This window comes from Nannospalax galili, unplaced genomic scaffold, assembly GCF_000622305.1.
Source record: "Nannospalax galili isolate Female #2095 unplaced genomic scaffold, S.galili_v1.0 scaffold359, whole genome shotgun sequence".
Taxonomy (NCBI): domain Eukaryota; kingdom Metazoa; phylum Chordata; class Mammalia; order Rodentia; family Spalacidae; genus Nannospalax; species Nannospalax galili.
Window position 1 is genome coordinate 6,503,718 of NW_008347042.1, and position 20,383 is coordinate 6,524,100.

General features: G+C 35.3%; 1 protein-coding gene across 1 annotated transcript in view; it reads left to right on the forward strand.

Moving 5' to 3' along the window:
• The window catches only part of Fstl5 (follistatin like 5), a 507,104-nt gene that overhangs the window by 417,939 nt on the left and 68,782 nt on the right, over positions 1 to 20,383 (forward strand). The window contains exons 11-12 of the mRNA XM_008843456.2: positions 14,384 to 14,491; positions 18,991 to 19,115. Coding sequence (XP_008841678.1) covers positions 14,384 to 14,491; positions 18,991 to 19,115 — 233 coding nt within the window. The remainder of the gene's footprint in view (positions 1 to 14,383; positions 14,492 to 18,990; positions 19,116 to 20,383) is intronic.

Sequence of the window (20,383 nt, forward strand, 5' to 3'; positions counted from 1 at the left end):
AGCTCTTAGTTTCATTGATTTTTTTTTGTATTGTTCACTTTTTTTCTTTTTCATTAATAATTTTGGTATTTCTTCTTGTCTACTAGATTTGGGGATGGTTTGTTCTTGCCTTTCCAGAGTCTTGAATTCTACTGTTAAGTCATTTACATGTGCTCTTTCTGACTTTTTAATGTAGGCACTAAGGGCTATAAACTTCCCTCTTAGAACTGCTTTTAAGATGTCCTATAGGTTTTGTTGCATTGCATTTTCATTTTGTTCCGGGAATACTTTTATTTCTTTCTTAATTTCTTCTTTAACTCATTCACCATTCAGGAGTGTGTTGCTTAATCTCCATGAGTTTGGGTAGTTGCTAGAGCTTCCAGTACAACCTTTATTGCACTGTGTCTGATAAAAGACATGGAATAATTTGAATGCTTTTGTATTTTTGAGGTTTGTTTTGTGTCCCAGAATGTGGCCAATTTTAGAAAAGCTTGCATGGGCTTCTGAGTAGAAATTGTATTCTTTGGTGCTTGGATGGAATATTCTGTATATATTTGTTAGGTCCATTTCATGTAAGATGTCATTTAATGCAGATGTCTCTGTGTTTATTCTTTATTCAGTTGTCCTATTGAAGATAGTAAGGTATTAAAGTCACTTACTATTACTGAGTTGGGGTTAATCTCTCTTTTACAGTTCAGGAGTACTTTTGGTGAAATTGGGTGCTCCAGAGTTTGATGCATATATATTCATGATTGCAATATCTTCTTGGTCAGTTGTTTCTTTGATTAGAATGAAGTTACCCTCTTTATCTCTTCCTAGTTTTAATTTGAAGTCTATTTTGTCAGATTATTAAAATTAAAACACCTGCTTGCTTCTTAGAGCCATTTGCTTGGATAATTTTTTTTCCCATTCTTTCACCCTAAGGAAGTGTCAGGGCTTGAAGGTGAGATGCATTTCTTGAAGACAACAAAAAGTTGGATTTTCTTTCTTGATCCATTCCATTAGCCTGTGTCTTTTGACAGGGGAATTGAAGCCACTGATACTTAGTGTTAGTATTAAAAGATGTGCATTGGATAGTGTCATTTTCAATTATTTGGATTTGTGGCCTTATTTTGTGTTTCCACTATTATACCTTTTTTTGTTTTGTTTTCTTGATGTATCCTCTTGGGTATACTCATTCCTTTCTTCGTTCCTTTGTATCGCTTCAAGTATTTTCTGCAGGGCTGGTTTAATGAACATGAATTCTATCATCCTATTCATGCCATGAAAATGTTTCCATCCCCCTTTGACCATGATAGATATTTTTGGTGGATAAAGTATTCAGGTTGGCATCCATAGTCGTTTAGACTTGGGAATACTTTGGTCCAGGCTCTTCTGGCTTTCATAGTTTACATTGAAAAGTCAGCTGCAATTTTGATGGATTTTCCTTTATATGTAACTTGTTATTTTTCTCTATAAGTTTTCAGTACCCTCTTCTAAAGCCAAATTCTCTCCTGGCAGGCTTACATTGCACAAGTTTTCAGTTCCCAGGCCCTCTGTGGGGTGTGCTGCCACCTTCCCTCTCCACGCTGTCTTTATGACCAAACCGACAAACTGACATAGTGTCCCTCTAAGCTACAGTTTAGGGACTAAAGAGATTTATTTTGGCTTGCAAACAAAGCTTATGATTCTGGGATGGAGTCATTTACGAAGGCATGGATGCCCGAGGCTTCTTTTCCCTACACGTTGGCTGAACTTTTCAGATCCACTAACTCCAGCCCTAAGACAGGGAAACTCCTGCCACCTCCATGGCTTCTTCTGTGTCTCTCCTTAGATGCTCTCCCTCATGCAATTGAAGCTGACACGGTGGGAGGGATGACTGTCTATCCCTAGGTCTACAGAGTCTCCAGGGTTCAGACATTCAGCCTTTGCTGGTTCTTTCAGAGGACACACCTATCCAACACCTCTCTTTGTTCTGTACATTTAATGTTTTTACTGTGATATGCCATGGGGAAATTCTGTTATGGTCATATCTAAATGGTGCTTTCTGTGCTTCTTGAATCTCTATGTCTTTCCTTAATTTAGGAAGTTTACTTCTACAACACTGTTGAAGATCTGTTCAATGTAATTGACCTGAGATTCTTCTCCTTCCTCTATGCATACAATTTATAGATTTGGTCTTTTCATGTTGTCCCTGAGTATTCCATTCCTGTTTTTTTTTTTTTAATTTTTACATAGTCTTTGCTTAAGGAATCTAGATCTTCAACTTTATCATCCAGTCTTGATATTCTGTTTTCCATTTCATTCATTCTGTCTGTGAGGCTTTCTCCTATGGTTAACTGAGTTTTTCAGTCCTATGTTCACTGCCATTTGGGTTTTCTTCACTATTTCTATCTCTTTTGTGAATTCATTTTTCAAGTCATGAACTTTGTTTTGATATTTCATTAAGCTGCATATCTGTATATTCTTGGGCTTCCATCATAAGTTTATGCCTTTCCTCTTTGACTTTTTTGAGTTGTCTGTGATTTTCTTAAAGTTCTTTGATCATGTTTTTTATTGTTGTTTTGAATTATGTGTCCTGGGGTTCCTTAGAAGGTTTCTTGTTGCAGTGCACTTCTGTGACTAGAGGGTTTTTTTTGGAGGGGGGCATAGTCTCTTGGTTTTTTATATTGTGAATTTGCACTGCCATTTGGTCATATGGATGTTTTTCTTTGTTCTTATGTGTCCAATAGGAACTTCTACTCAGATTTTGTTTAATTTTGGCTCTATTAATATTTTTATGTAGCTTAGTTGCTTTTCGTTCAGGTATGGAAAATAAATTGGTATGTGTTTCAGGTTCTTTCAGGGTAGTAGAATGGTCAAGGTGGATGGTGGGGCAGAGTAATAAGTAGATTGGTCAGGTTAGTAGGAGAGCTGATTTGTGTCAGACAGATCAGGAACCAGTAGAGTCTATGCTAGGGAACTTAGCTAGTCTGGGTTAGGAAGATAGTCCAGGGATCAGAAGTGAAGGAATTGCAGCCTGAGTGGGTCCACAGCTGGCAGGGGACAGAGTGAAGGTGGGTGAGAGTGATGGAATATAGACACAGTGGGTGGGATCTGACTTACCAGGGTCCTGGCCAAAGACTGTCCAGCTGCTGAGAGCCAGTAAAGATCAAATTTCACTTTTATAATATGTAGAGTTATAGACACAGAGGATAGTGACCATTGAACAGCATTATTAGTGTAGTAACTACACCAGCAAATAGTATATTTTATACTATGCAAAAGTTACTACAATAAAAAAATGAGGAAAATACTAGCAAAATACAGAGTTATTTTTGAATTTGGGCAAATAATTATGACCAAAATTTAAATTAATGGTATGAAAATAATATCAAAAGACAAATAATGACAAATCCTAGCAAAGATATTGAGAAAAAGAACTCTCATACACTGCTAATGGGAATGTGCAGCTAGAATAGCCAGAATAGAAAACAGTATGGAAATTCTAAAAATCTGAATATAGAGTCCCTGCCATATGATCCAGCAACTCCACTAGGATTGATATATGAGGGGCCATTGAATTTATGATACCCAATACATATGTACAACTCCCGTGTATAGTATGGTGCCATTCTGAAAAGCTTAAATGTAGACTTGACACAAATATCCTTTGGCAGATAAATGCATGAAGGAAATATGGCATTTTTATACAATGGAAACGTATTCATTCATTGAACAGTATATCTTACTGTTTGCAACAGCATGATAGAACTGTGGGTCGTTATGTTAAGTACAATAATCCAGATGCAGAAAGACAAAGACTACAAAACCAACAGGTCAATGTTACTGATGAAGAGAATGGAATAGCAGTCATTAGAACCTGGGCAGGAAAGAGGGTAAAAGTGGTGGAGAGAAGTTCAGCTCAAACAGCCAAACTCAGCTGCAGTAGAGGAATCACTTGTGCTTCACGTCAATGTGGTAGGATAACTTTTTGTTAAGGCAGTATATGGCATATTTCAACTAGAAAGGAAGACAGTCATTTCCACAGTATGTGAAAAGGACCAGTGCCCAAAGAGCAGCAAAATACTCATTCTAATTTGATCAATAACGCACAGAAGCATATCACACACACACACACACACACACACATAAATAAATGGAATCAAATAAGTGAAAAGTAATTCAGAAAATGTTTAAGAGAAAGTCATATCAGTAAAATTTAAAAACATCATTGGAAAAGTTAGTAAAATTTGAAAGTATAATGGAAAGACAGAATTACGAAAATATGTTCATAATATATAATCAAATGAGGAATTGAACAGAAATACTTTTGTGCCTACATTGATTTAGAACTAGCACCACTAAATAATTTGTTCTCATTGGTTTTAGAGAAGAAAGCCTTATCAAAGGACATCGTTGTACAAAGTACAGCAATGAGGTAGAAATCTGTGTATCATTATTGACATTGGGGCTGACCTGCTTTGCTCTCTCCACTACTCTGAACACAGCAGTGTCTTCTTCAATGTCCTGCAGGATAGGTTCACTGGAAGCAATCTGAGAAGCCAGTGAGATGAGCCATACTGGTTCAAAGTTACCCCACAGCTTGTGAATACTTGTTCCACTACAAATCCTGACCTTGTCTTGATTCATCTTAGCTCCTTGTATGTCAGTATTGTCTCCTCATTTTTTTAGCTGCCTTCCATTTGGAGAACAGTAATAATTAAAAACAGCATTATCAACCATGTGCCTATCATAGGAACAACACAGGACCTTAAGTACGTGGAGGCAAGGACTCCCAGAACCCTCAGAGACCTATGATTATTACTTTTCCATGCAATACAAATAAAAGAAAGGAAATGGAGACTTTTCAGGCTTTGAACATTGCTAAGAACTTTGTTCAGAAACAGGAGTGTTAGACAATAATACTCCAGACAATTCCTTAACAGATTAGTCTATAAAAGTGCACAGATTATCTTGGTTCATGAAATGAAATGTCCACAATCCCTTTGGCTTATCATATTTTCTTGTTTCTTTGATTTCACATGTTCATGCCTGTGGAGTATGCATTCATGTATGCATGTGCATTTTCATGTATGCAAGTGCATGTTTGTGCACATACCTGTGGAAGCCTGAGGTTGATGTTGAGCATCTTCCTGAATCTGTCTTCCACTTTATTCTTTTGAATTAATGTCTTTTTAACAAACCCAGAACAGCCTGATAGGGCTTTTCAGTAGTGGAGATAGAATTCTGGGCCTTATACTTGCTATTAACAAGTCCTCTATCATTAAGCTAAATTCCAAGCCTGAAACCTCAAATTTTAGAGGTGCTTCTAAGATGTATTCGTTTTTTTTATTTAAAAAAAAACTTTTGTAATTTTAAATTTACCTATGTTCTCTACTTGATCTCCATATATAATTTTAGTCTGCTCATTTTACAGGATAATGAGTTTCATAACTCTGTTACCTGCTGGGTGAAATACTCCATCCATATATTTGACTTAAAATTATCTTAACAGCATGTGAATTTCAATATTGAAAAGTACAGGCTTAATGATGAGCTATGCATGTCCTGATTACTTGATTTCAATGCCTGATAGTGCCTAGTCTCTTACAGTCTTAACTTTTCTCCTGTTTTTAATTCCTAAATTAAAAACTACAGGTAAAAAGATAGATTTCATAGATTTAGATATAGTATGTGCTTTTGACAAAGCAATAATCCTTTTAGCTTAAATTTAAAGGCTGTTTAAAGTAATTACATTCCTACAAAAATTTCTATGTATTGAAACCTAAGTTAAAATCCATCATTTTTATTTAAAATTTTATTTACATTAAATATAGAAGACATTCAATTTTACTGTGAATTGAAAAGCTTAAAGCAAATATTGTTTAAAAATATAAATATCTTTTCTAGGTTTGGCCATTTTGAGCCTGAAACTGAAATTATCATTTCTCTTCTATTCAAGTGATGTATACTTCCTGCCTGAACTTCTGTCTTTTTCTCTCCTTTACATAGTATGGTGAGACCAAAAAAAAAAAGTATGGTTAAAAAGTTATTTCATAATACTACAGAAAATTCTACGGTGTTCTTTCTACTGTGCATAAAGAAAGCAAATAATGTAGTCTGAAAGAAAATTCATTGTTCCTGAAAAATAACAGCAAAACCCGGTACACTTAAACTTCAAGGTTTTTTCTTCAATTCAAATACATCCACAGCAATTTTTTTAGATACTGGGGCTTGAAGCCAAAGCCTTGTATGTGCTAAGTAAGGGGCTCTGCCACTGAGCTATCTCTAGCCCTTGATCGTTTTAAGACTTGATCTCTATATGTGGCTCAAGCGGCATTGGAACTTGGGTCCTTCTATACCCACCTCCCACCTTCCCTGGAGTGCTGGATTTATAGGTGAACTCCACTATGCCCATCATCCCTAATTTTTCACACCCATATTATCTAGGAAATCAATATTTTGTCTTTTTCTCTTGCACCATCTGACTTTGTGTTTTAAATATGTGTCTGGGAACTACACATTTTTAAACTTTAAGGTGCACTGGCTACATATTAGTTTTAGAGTGGTAATTATTTTCTTGTTATATAAACATTTCCAGCTTTGGTCTAAAGTTGAAAGCAACAGGGAAACATTTGTGTATTTGTTTTGAGTAGATACATCAAGGTAATTTTATCTACAGCTAAAAACATAGAGTCAACATTTGAAGGGCTTCTATAAATTTGCTACTGCTTTAAATACAAATAGTTTCCCTTGCTGTCTAGAGTGGCACACAGGTGACATTTGTGGTGTAGCTGATTAGTAAACAGCTGACCTCATTTTGTCTTCTTTGGAACAAGATCCTGTTCTGCTTGGGTGGAGAAATGACTTAGTGTGGCACCTCAGGAGTATTCTTGGGGTCAATCAGCAGTCTCCTCCCACCATTAGCACATTATATTGAGAATCCACATCATTAGTTTAAATTAGGCTCACTTAATTAGCCAGCTGCTACTCTCCTTGATAAACCAGCTGTGCGCTACTGTTTCTTCATGTCATAATTCAGCCCTAGCTGTGTATGTTTGTGGCTGTGATCACTAGTTCTTCCTCACACAATGAACTGTCTTTCTAGAGTCTGATGCAACTTGTCCATGACCAGTGTATCATGTATTTAATTTTTGTATTTGTTGTAGCTCTCAAGAAATACTGATGAATTGTTAATTTCTATGTATGTGGAGATTAATGTCTACAGGTCACCAAAGACATGAACTAATACAAATAAGTAAATTAAACCTCATAGTATATTTGAAGTTTATCCTTAAACATTGTTTTAATAATTTTTAAAGGAAATAATATAACATTGAAAATAGTATTTTCATCAGAAATTGTTCTAGAACTTGAATGTATAGGACAAATCAAATATTTGGGAGCTATTTCAGAAAATGATTAATAATTCAACATAACTTCAGAAGATGGATTGCAGTTTAACTATCTACATACAATCAGACAAAGCAATGAAGTGTTTGAACATGAAATCCAGTGTTTATTGTCAGGAAGAAAAATTTGCACCCTACAACATCAGAACTTTTATTTTAACAAAATATTCAGAATCATTCACTAGCCTCATTTCTGTTATGGTGAGGGTTCCATCATAAACTACAAGTTGTCTTTATTTCTATTGGCTTGTGAAGGCAGAAACTAAAAGAACTTTCCCAGAGAAATATTTACAGATAAATGTAAACTATGTGAAGCCTCAGATAAACTTGAGGTAAAAGATAAACACATGGCCACCCAATTTTCTATTCATGCATTCTCAAACATTGTCTTTTTACTAATATTTATTTCTGAGTTGGAGGAAGATTGATTGCAGAAACAAATTAAAGTACTGTCTATAGTCAGGCATATCAAACCTGCACTCATGGCCTACACGAACCCTAGAATAGCTGTGAATATAGTCCAATACATTTGTAGAAGAAAATGTCATGTCACAATTTGAGAATTCTGAACATCCCTGAATGGTGTTCATAGTGGAACATCAGCTTGGATGTGAGGTATCCAATGACCAGCCATGGGGAGATAACCCCAACACATTTGCTTATGTCTTACAATGAAAAATTAACTTCATAATCATCTTCTATATAGACGAACACTGGGGGCTGAGAATAGAACCCACTTCTACAAAAAGACCATTAGGAGGGTAAAATTTCAAAGACCTCACTTTTAAGTACTCCAAAAAGGTTTGGTGGACAGTCTAATGGTTTTCAAAAAATAAATTCATATGAATTTTCTTAATAGCAGTGATAAATTTTAGCATGCTATGCAACTTTACAGCTAACTTATTTTTTTAATATTTTATTTATTTCTTTATTTTTATTTTTTATGTGTATGAGTATTACGCCTGTGTGTAGATAAGTGAACCCACGTTGTGCAAAGCCCATGGAGGTCAGAAGAGGCTGTCGGAGCCCCTGGAACTGGAGTTACAGACAGTTGTTAGCTGCCATGTGGGTGCTGGGATTCAAACTGGGGTCTTCTGCAAGAACAACCAGTGTTCTTAAACCCTGAGCCATCTCGCCAACCCCTACAACTAACTTATTATGATAGGAGTAATGTGAATCTTTTCTACAAAATGTTTAGAGACTGAAATCACGTTCAGGCTCCCAGGTATCCTTGTGGCAAACATATCAATAAATTTAAAAAGTACTACTTTCCTGCTTTACAAGAAGCAAAAGGCATAAATTTACTGATGCTTTTTTAAGTTTTAGGAGGCTTTTGACAATATTTTACAAAATTCAACTCATGAATTTATTCATTCTGAAAACAAATGGTGCAAATAGGAGACCGTATGTATTTTGCTAAAATTCAGGCTACAGAAAACTTAGGAAGAAGGTGAAAACTTGGAAACCCAACTTTACTTACTGCTATAGATTTTGTTGCTGTAACAATGAAATGTGTCTTGTGCAAAATGTGTCACTTTATAGTTAAAAACCTATAAACAGATTTTCCCAAGGAATCAATTCTTGTCCCAGTGAAAAAGATCACATTTTATTTGTCCTGTATTTCTCTGTTGCTGTTGTTGTTCTGTTCTGTGCATTTTTACAATAGAATTAATTTTTTTAATTTAAAATCTAGAAATGATTAATTTAGTGCGTTTGAAATGCTGAAATGAAAAACAAAATTTTTGACTTAAAAAAATTCTATATTTGCTTCAAAATTTGATTAATCTTTTCTACCTCCAAGTACATATGTCTAAGCTAATTTAAAGGCAATTAATTAGTGCCAAGCATGGTGGTGCACACTTTATATTTCAGCACTTAGGAGGGGAGACAGAAGCAAGAGGATCTCTGTAAGATCCAAACCAGCCTGGTCTACATAGTAAGTTCCAGGCCAGGTGAGGCTACAGAGAGACCTGTCTGAGTGAATGAATGAATGAACAAACAAACAAACAAACAAGATTTAAAACAGTAAGGAAAATCAATAAAATAAAAACTTAGTTTCAGAAACTGTTATTAACCAAACACAAAACCTATGTAGGTTTCTGGTCTACATAGTAAGTTCTGGGTCAACCTGGGCTACAGAGAGACCCTGTCTCAAAAATAAAACAAACCAAACCAAAGGGTCACTAGTCACCGACTGTCTTCTGACACCTCCTGGAAAATACTTTTGTAAGATCAGTTTCATTCATTTTATTTTTATGTGCAGGTGTGACCTTGCCACAATGCATGGATGGGAGGAGGACAACTAGCAGGACTCAGACTGCTCCCCCCACCATATGGTTCTGTGGATTGATTTCAGGTCTTCAGACTTGGTGACAAGTTCTTTGACCCACTAAGCCGTCTTGTTTGCTCAAAAAATATCAACTTTGGGGACTGGAGAGCCATCTCAGTGGTTAAGAACACTGGTTATCCTTGTAGAGGACCCAGATTTGGTATCCAGGACCCACATGCAGCTAACAACTCTCTGTAATTCCAGTTCCAGGGGAATTCACCCCTTATTCTGGCCTCTGTAGACATTGTACACATGTGGTGCACTTAGATACATGCAGGCAAAACACTCATAGACATAAAATCAAAATAAATAAAATTTGTTTGAAGGTCAACTTTTTAAAAATTCTTGTTGTCCCATTTATAAAACATATACTTTGACTCAATGAAAGCATCATATCTTCCTCTTGTCCCTTGTCCTGATTTGTGCGTCTTCCATTGAACTGTCATTTATCATGTTGATCACATTTATTCTAAGTGGATCTTTCTCCCTGTATTCTGTACATTCTTTCAAGATGGAAACTGTCTATTCATTTTCTTCCAGCTCTTTCATTTGATAAGTAAAATGTTATAACGGTAATAACATAATTGTCATGAAAATGACTCTAGGTCAACTAGAGTGGATACCACAAGGTACTAACAGAGCTAACTCCCAGCCCAGTCCTTCCAATAGTCGTAATAGTAGTAGGAGTAGTAGTAGTTGTAGTTGTAGTAGTAGTAGCAGTAGCAATAGCAGTAGCAGTAGCAGTAGCAGTAGTAGTAGCAGTAGTAGTAGTAGTTCAATAGTGCTTAATATTCACCAGGGACAAATATTTATTAGTTCTCCATGTAGTCAAAAAATTTAGGAGTGGGTATTGTTAGTTTCCACTTTATAAGAGAGGAAACTCAGCCAAAATATTTAGTAACTTTCTAAAGTTTTCTGTTATAAGTGAAGGGTTTTGGAATGCTTTCTCATGAATATGATGCATTCTGCCTGTCTTTGACTCTGTGCTGATCACTGCATTGCTTCTAGACGTGCAACTGCTGATTGAGCCCATCTTCCAAATGATAATGCCCCCAAGTGTACATTTGTATGAGGTATGAGCAGGAAGCAACACACCCATTAATTATAAATACAAGGGTAACCCATCCACGAATTCTGATCATTCAAATAGGATGAGTGTCTTTCATATGCAAAGACTAGAGAGGAGTACAGTCCTGGACACGGGGGATGGCTCCTGACAAAATAGTCACAGTTTTCTCTCCCAATCAAATAGGTAGGGACATATACTACAGATGACCATTAACCCATATAGGATATTACCTAGGAAAGGCCTGTAAAAAGAAAAATACCTTATAAGCTCTAGCAATGTGTAAATTCAAACTTGAATGTTTTCTTGATTTTAGTTACTCATACTTCTTTGCTGATTTTATTACAATATTCTTAAAAATCTGGATAGGCCTTAACATATACAACAGAATACATGAAATCAGATGTGAGGAGTATGTGAGGTACAGATATGTGAGGGTTTCTAAATTTGATTAAGATCTATTATATGAAATGCACAAAAACTCAATAAAAATATACATAACATGAAAAAAGTCAAATAGTAAAGAGGTTTTCCTGATTTTCTATTATTTGCACTGAGCTATTCTATCTTTAATATTTAGAAGACCAAATTAATTATTCTCTTCAAACTAGGTTGTTATAACTGCATGTAGATCAACTTTATAAAAGAGGGGCTGGAGAGATCGTGAAACAATTAAGAACATTAGCTGCTCTTGCAGAGGACCCAGGTTCAATTCCCAGCACCCATATGGCAACTAACAACCAACAACCATCATTAACTCTAGTTCTAGAAGATTTGATGACCTTTTCTGGCCTTTGTGTTACATGACAGGTGCATTTGCATGCATGCAGGCAATTACTCATACACAAACACACACAAACACACACACATACACATTTTTTTTTTAGTCTTTTTGAGACAAGGTCTCCCTGTAATCCCAGCTGACCTGGAGCTCACTATGTAGACCAGGCTGGCCTTGTACTAGCAGAGATCCATCTGTCTCTGCCTCCCAAGTGCTGTGATTAAAGGCATGTGCCACCACACCCAGCCCAAATAAAATATTTTTAAAAGCATTTACAAAATATAAGAGAGAAAATACAATGATGAAGTTTTAGTGAGAATATAGACTGAAGTAAAGGCAGGAGCCTGAAAAGTAGAAAGGGAAAGGGATGACAAGGGGAGAAGAGAGAAGGAACTCCAGAGAGGTGCCCTGGAGGACATAGGTACTAACAATGGGAAAGTGACAAAAAGTAGGGATCTTAATTGGTGAGAACAGAGGGAGTGAAGATAAGACAGAGGGAACAGGAAGGAGAGCAACATGGGGGGACTCAGTAGTGACAAACTTTGGGGCTGTGGGAAAAGGTAGAGGGAAGTTGAAGGAATTGGAAATTGTATAAATTCTCATAACTACATAAAATTCACAAAAAATTAGAAGAAAAGATAAAATATGTAAAATCAAAGGTCTCTTGATGCCCTGTCACTAGTGCAGTGACAGAAGACAGCTGTTTGTGTAAGTATTGAAATTATTGATTAGGACATGCAGAAATGAACCATCTGGCATTAATTCAAACTCAGCATTGGAAGTTCCATAGTAACTATTCCTCAGGCAATGAAGCAGCTGAGTATCACTTCAGTACCAAATCTAGAAGTAATAACTCTAGGTTTATACAACAATGGAATGTCATTAATGAAAACCCAGTCAGTGCTTCGCCATGCTTTCCTCAATCCATTAGCTTTTCCTTCTTAATGTTTCATCTCCTTGAAATGGCTTTGGAAACCTGGAACAACATCCTCATACAGCAGCACTCGGAGCAGGAAGGCAAGGAAGAGTGGGAAAGGGAAGGCTGACCGATCACTGTGTAGTTAATGAAATACACGATCTCCAGAAACCAAGTCCAGTTTGATGGTTACAATTCAGACACTGGAACAGCCTCAGAAAGTTGGAGAATTTAGTATCCCTCAAAGGGAAGTGCAGTTTTCTTGGTGGTTTCAGTTGAAGCCCACCTGTGCCATAACATTTCCCCTTTGTTGATTCACAAACAACATTACAACTGTAATAGCCAAAAAGGAAAGTGTAAGAACCTCAATATAAAAAGAGTTAAATAGAACTTTACAGAAATCCACTAATTATTTCAATAATCCATGAATTCTGAAAATAATAAATAATATATAAAATCTATCATAATGTTTTTAAAATGTATTAGTAAAACTAAAGTTCTCACATTTAAATTACAATAAGATATATAAAAATTAAATAAATTACAATGTGAATTCTCATATGGCTAACCACAAATATAATTTCCCTCTTATTAACCTACTGAGACAAGCATACGGTTGTTAATTAGGTCATGGGAAATGGTTCAGTGGTATTCAACAGCGTTGGGAAGAAATACTATCATTGTCAGATAAAATTTCTTCTTATGAAATAAAATTATTTTTACATTATAAAATTAGAAAGTATATTAGTAACTAATACAGCAAATTACTTTTAACAACTGCTAGTTTACTACATAAATAATTTGAAATTAAGGTGAGCAAGATAACTTCCAGCATCAATATTTTTTGGGGGGGTTTGAGAATTGTATTTAATGTAGATACTAAAAATTATAGATATCGGTAGGAAAAACACATTGACTATACCAGGCGTGATTTAAAAAGTACAAAAATATTACTTTTTATTTCCCTTTGGTAACTTTGTGTTTATCAATAAAAAATTGAATTATGTGACCAGTTTTTAGAGTTAGACCCATTTGACAAATTGTTGCCATTTTAACATTAAGTGTAGTCAGGGCCATGCAGCAAGCTTCTCATATCAAAGAAAATAAGTGATTGTTTATTCTAAGTCAAACAAGAGGAGCAAGTCTTGGCAACATGGATTTAAGCTGTTCACAATAACATGTTCCAACATACAAGTGGTTCCATAACTTTTATGGTTACACAACAAAGTCATCAATCAATGCATTTTTTAAAATACCTAGGTTGGTTCCAGAAAAAAGGGGAAACATCTGCTATGGGCTTTAGATGCTATCTGATGACATTCTTTGTTTGGGGATTGGTAGAAGCTGGAGTCTGTTAATATGTTCCATAGGTTTGATCTGATGTTTGGAGGGCTATTATGTCAGACACAAGGGGGCAATGAGCGGCTGTGAAGGGGGTTAAGGGGGATCTAGGCTTTGGATCTGCAACATTCTAATAACAAAGTTATAAATTGCCACTAGGCCTTGCAAAGTTTTTAACATAAGCATGGCTTTTTCCTCTGGTAACTTCAGTTTAATCAGTCCTTTGAAAAGCATAAAGACAGTCAGTACAAACTGAGAATATAGCACAACCCCATTTGTATTCCAAACTGGGCTACAGTGGGTATAGCCACTTTCACCTTGGCTTTCTAGTGGTTCCTCTTGACTCACAACTCACAGGAGATTGCCAAACACGAAGAGAATATATTAAAATTGTACAAAAATTGAGCAAAAGATGAATTTGAGTGAAGAATGGCATCTTCCAGTTAATCTGATGAGGACTTAGAAAATTACATAACTGGAAAAACTTATTTTTAAACTCACACCTTAATCTTGGACTCTTTTGTCATTTCTAGTCTAGTTTTCAACTAATGGATTGGTCTATAATGCTTTCATTTTTTTCAATTCCTCTTGTTTCTAGGCGGTGAGCACAGATCCTGTCCCCGTTAAATTACACTATGACAAGTCACATGACCAGGTCTGGGTGCTCAGCTGGGGCAGCATGGAGAAGACGTCACCAACACTGCAGGTAGGGCATCTCAGGGAGCTGAGAAATGATGTTCTTTAACCTTTGGTTTCATAGTGGACATTTGTAACCATTCTTTCTTATGAGAACTTTAATTTCAGTCATTTGGTATGTATAGAAAAATTTAAAAAAAGGTTTATGCTCAAGTATTTTTGTTTAGATTGAGAACATCACAGACCATATTTATTGAAAACTGATTTCTTATGCCAAAAGAATAAATGATGAAAAAAGCTGATAGCATTGGAAAAAGCAAAAACCCAGTTTATTGCAGTCCATAGTCCATATCCATAACAGAATTCCAGAGACTAAGGAATTTATAAAACAGAGAGATTTACTTTCATAGCAGTGGAAGTTTTGAAGTATAAGAGCACAGTTGCAGCTTCTGTCAAAGGCTTAGACGATGAGACAGACCATGAGTGTCACGTAAGGCTTAGTGATATAACAGAGCCTCTTCCTTAAGAACCAATTCATCCATTAATTCACGATTGGATGGCAGATTCAAACTACAGCGTTGTGTATTAGTATTTTCAGCAAAGCTGTGACAAAGAGATCTGAAATTTGATAGCAAAAGTCTCAAGGCTGATCTCTGTTCTTCAAACACCTAATGTTTGATTATATGAATACAGGCTTATTTTTAATTAGGGATATGCTGGGTAACTCTTGAGTGATCTGCTTTTTTTGAAGTTGTTTATGTAATAACTTCACAAACGGAGAGAAAGAAAAATAATCATTTTGACTGTGACACTGTCCCGCAGCCTCCAGATTCTTAGAGATACAAGTGTAAGCATGACCAGAGAGTAGATAGGAAGAATGTTAGAAACCAATTATGTTCCATTCTCAAATTACTTTTAATCGTGTTGTTGCCTTAAATATGTCTTTCCTTTCAGGACCCTGATTCATCAACTTTGTGCATATTTTTTTAAACGTATGTAATGTGTAAGATTTTTATGCCCAGGCAGTTGTCACTAACAGTATTTTTTAGTGTTTCTAAGAAAATTTTGATATTGCAATATTTAATTCAAATGCTTCTGAACTATTGAAATGAAATATTTTAATTATCTATCTTTTTGGTGGTTCATTTTATGTTTACCAGAACATTTTCATTTCATTTGACATTTGAAACATCTGAAATATTATATATCATCTCATTCCCTATTTTGCTAATCAAACCATGCAAAAACTAAACATAACTTGAAGAACCACTTCTCTCTCCAGGTTCTGTGAAGTGGCCTCTAGGTTAGAATGCAGATGGGATCTATATACACAGCTATATGTCCACTTACCCACTGCCCCACACTGGCCCCTTTCCAGGTCCATCACAATTTTGTGAGCTCATCTAGGTGTTTGCATTTCCCACTTGTGACTTCTTGCTCTTAGCTACACATCTGCATAGCACAAAGCTTTCGGATGACAAAGGCAGAACTTCAAGGCTATTTAAGATCCAGGAACTAGAATTCACAGTCACTTCTGCCACTTCTTATTAACCCATCAGATCTCTTTCCCTTCCAGAGCAAGAGAGACTGAGTAACAGCTTGCTTCCTTCACAGAGAACAGTTGCAAGAGAGCTGCACTTCAGCAGGGTAACAGGTCTAGTTATTGGAGATTTGGTGTTTAAGTCTAATCGTGACAGGATAAATAAATAGTTCAGTATGTATGACTTTAAAAATTACATACCTAGGCTGGAAAGTTGGATCAGCAGTTAAGAGCACTGCTTGTTCTTTCAGAGAACCCCATTCAGTTCAGCACCCATGTGGTAAATAACAACTGCCTGAAACTAACTTCATTTTCAGGAGATTCTGTGTCCATTTCTGGTCTCAGTAGGCATTTCATGCACATGATGCATTAGCATACATACAGGCAAAACATTCAAAAATATAAAATAAAATAAAAATAAATAAAAAGTTTTTTAAATTATATACCTGTAAATTATTTAATGCTATTACCTTTAAGTTGTCTTAAAACTTAAGGAAAGCTTTACAATCCTGAAAGTTTTAAATTATTTTTCTTTTAAGATAAAACCACATATACTTTCAATATGCCATATCTGTTTGAAATCAATAATTTCCCTTTTCTTTTGGTTCAAGCTACTTAGATAGATTAAAGCATCAAGTGCTGCAATATTCACAAAATTGTTTAGAAAAACTCTAATAGTACACAAACCTTCCCAAAAAGACTCTACAAATCCTACATAAATTTATCCACATTGTCATCTAAAAATGAGTCCTTGATTTTGACTTGATTACCAAGTAAAAATGTTTGTAGTGATAGAATATAATGACTTCTTTAAAATATTTTCCAAATTGGAGTTAAGTCATATATGAAAATACAAAATAAAATGCAGAAACAAAGAGTTGCCTCAAAACAGCTCATATAAGAAAGGTTATTTACATGAAGATAGATGAATAGATGACATATAGATGATAGATGGTAGATACATAATAGGTAGATGAAAAGCTAGAGATTGATAGATAAATAGATAATAGGAAGACAGACTGATAGGCTTCTAGATATATCTATATAAATGGAAAGATAGAAAATGAGTAGTACAGAGTGTCTGACTCAGGGAATGGCGCATACACCATCATGGAATATGTGGTCTTTATCCATGGAATGTGTGGTGACTGACCCTGGCACCTTACACCTGCAACACAGCTGTACTTCCATGGAGACATACTGGGATATGTGACTACGTGTTTGGAAGCTTCTGTTATGTGAGCAGCACCTGCCCTCTGGAGAGAAGTCACTCTCTGGAATATGTGGGAATCTTCTGGGAGGACCAGCAGTCAGTGCTTGGAATGTCAGTTATTGGTTCCAATGCAATAAATTGCTAATCTCTTGAGAGCAATCCACCACCACTAGCTTCCCAAGCACTTTTGTAATTCCTTACTAGTGTTGCAGATGCCCTTTGTTCAGAAAATCCTGATTCTCCAGAAATGTCAAATATGCATGGATAATTACCTCCCAGCAGGATTATCAGAAACATTGACAAAGGAAATGGGATTTAAAATATGTTTGAAAAGGAGAAGCAATGATCCTTCCAAGAAATTGAACTCACATATCAAAACTGTGGGTAACATGTCACTTTGGCTCTAGTGTTCGTAAACCATGTCTGTCTCAGAGATGAATGATGAGAACCGGACACTGGTCTCTGAAGGCTGAGAAGTCCCAGTTTCTTCAGCACTGCATATCTGTTAAGGACACCATTGACTCAGGAATATGTCATACCATTTCATCAGCAGCAGGAAATTCCTACATATATGATCATTTTATACTTTTATCTAGGTTTTAGCTATACATTTTTGCTGAATTTGAAGGCAAGTTATAAATTTCTGTGATATTTACCATTATAATAATGCCCAGAAGCTGTCATGGTTTTAGGTGTATATGAAAATGCTGATTGGTGATCCTCCCTGGGTTCTCAAAGTTTTATAAGAACTGTATTTTATAAGAACTGTATTTGACATTTTAACTAACATATCTTTGCCTTATGCAAATTTAAAAACTGCAGTTCTAAAAGTCAGAGCAATCTTTTTAAATGTATGATAGGTCTTCAGCACAACAGGAAGCCATCTCCCTAACCACTTTCATTCTTTTTGTTTGAAAATAAAGTTTAAAGAATTTTTTTCAACCCTAACAAAGTAAAAGAAACCTGAACATCTGGAATTTGCTACATAATGAGATATGAGAAATAAAAGATTTTAAAGGCAGTGATACTTGGTGTCCAACTCCCAGAGAGCGAGAGTGTTGTCCTCTGACCTCACATGTGTGCCCAGGCATAGGCAAGCACATGCCCACACAGATATAATGATAAATAAATAAATAATAAATACATAAATAAATGTAAAAATATTGAAAGTTGTAAAACACAGTTTTATATATTCCAAGATTTTCAAAAGCTAAAATAATACATCTATTTTATTTTGGTGTTTACATGGCTACATTGGTATCTTTTTTCTTTAGAAGAAATTTTATCTTAATATTTGTTTTATATCACCTTATGTCTGACTTTTCACTTTTTTCATAGAAAACCTCACAATTGCAAAATGCATGAGTTACTTATGTGCATATTTACAGTCCTGTTTCTCTTAATGAAATGAATGTCTCTGGGATGCAAAGTTGGGAGTGTCTGGCTTGTGCAACGGTCATAGATCATACCTGTAAAAACTAAGGGAGCCACAATGGCCCCCAAGCAGCTCAGTCTTTCTGAAGCATATATTTTTGTTTCTTTATCTTGACTGAATCATTCTTTTTAGTATATGCATTTTCATATTTTAAGCATAAATTGCTTCACAAAGATTTTTCTATGTTCCATTTCTTGATAGAAACAAAAGTTTTGATATTAGAAATTGGCAACATGTTACAAATTTCAATTTTCTATTAACACACTAATTTTGTGGAGGACAATAGAGTGTATACAGGCAAATATATTTTATCTTAAAATTAAACTTCATACTAATACAGAAACATATTTCCCGGGTCTAAGTGTGGTGTGTTCTGCTTAGGTGATAACCCTGGCCAGTGGGAATGTGCCTCACCACACCATCCATACCCAGCCAGTTGGAAAACAATTTGACAGAGTGGATGACTTCTTCATTCCCACCACAACACTCATTATCACTCACATGAGGTAAGTGTTAAGTTGAGTGGCCAGTGTTTCAAGCTTTCTCTCTATTTAATAAAAGCCACATAAAATCATTAAACGGTTTTGTTTTAAAACAAATACAGAGATACAACAAGTGATTTTTATCTTTCTCACATCTGATTGATGCAATTTATCAGTATCAGTGTGAAATTCCTATCATATATTAATTTCCATGCCTAATAAAGAACAAAATTTTAAGGATGCCACTGTATTTTGTTATTCCTATCAATTTAAGAGTTAAAAATTTCTAAACTATTAGTAGAGATTTTCCCCCAAGTTTCTTGCAAAATGTTTGTATTTCCAGGCAAAAAATAATTGGTTTAAATGATTAATTTATTTCTCAAATTTACTTAAAAGGTTAGTTAAGAATTTTCTAATGCTCATTCCAGTTTTTGTTAATATTAAAGTTACTGTTAAATTGTATTAGGAAGCATAGTAAGATGATATAAAAATGTTTGTGGAGCATGCACTTTAGTTTCTAAGTTGTTTCTTGTGTTTCTCCAAGTATTTTCAAGGTGTGAAAGTATTATTAACTCACAGTGATACCTGTGCAAGTCTTCACAGCAGTAGTTTTTTTTTTTTTAGGTTAAGTATATTATTTTTACTTTTTGGTCTTTTTTTAAAATTTAGTAACCACATGACTAGAAGAAGCATTTCATTAGAACTTTAACATATTCAGTAACACATTCCAGAGCAAAGGCACATCTCTTTCAAAAGTGGCTGTATATTTTTAGGTTCACAGTCAAATTAATACAGTTATACAATATTGAACTCAGTATAAACCCTGTAAGACATAAAATTGAATGAGTTTTTACCCTTTAAAAAAGATTTCCACTTCATTTTAAGATATGCTGTTTCCTACATTTTTTTAATGTTACTAACACTTACATGTGTGCACATGTGTCTTTAATCTCTGTGTATCTGATTACTGCTAATCACAGTCGGTAACACTCGGATCCTTAGGACCTGAGTATGGATATAAAGTCATCAGGGAAATTTCACTGGTAATGTTTATCACCTCTACTAATTAACACGATGTAAATTTCCATGCTTCCTCCTCAAATATAATACATGTTTTTTAATTTGTTGATTTTTTGTGTGTATGTGTATATATTACATGGAACATCCCAAACCATCTGATTCAAATACACCCACTTCCCAGATGATGCCCTCCCATAGCTTCCCTCCCCCACTAGAGCCCTTATACTCTGATATCCCTGCTACTGTCTGCTGTGTTGTTGGCACCCCCAGCC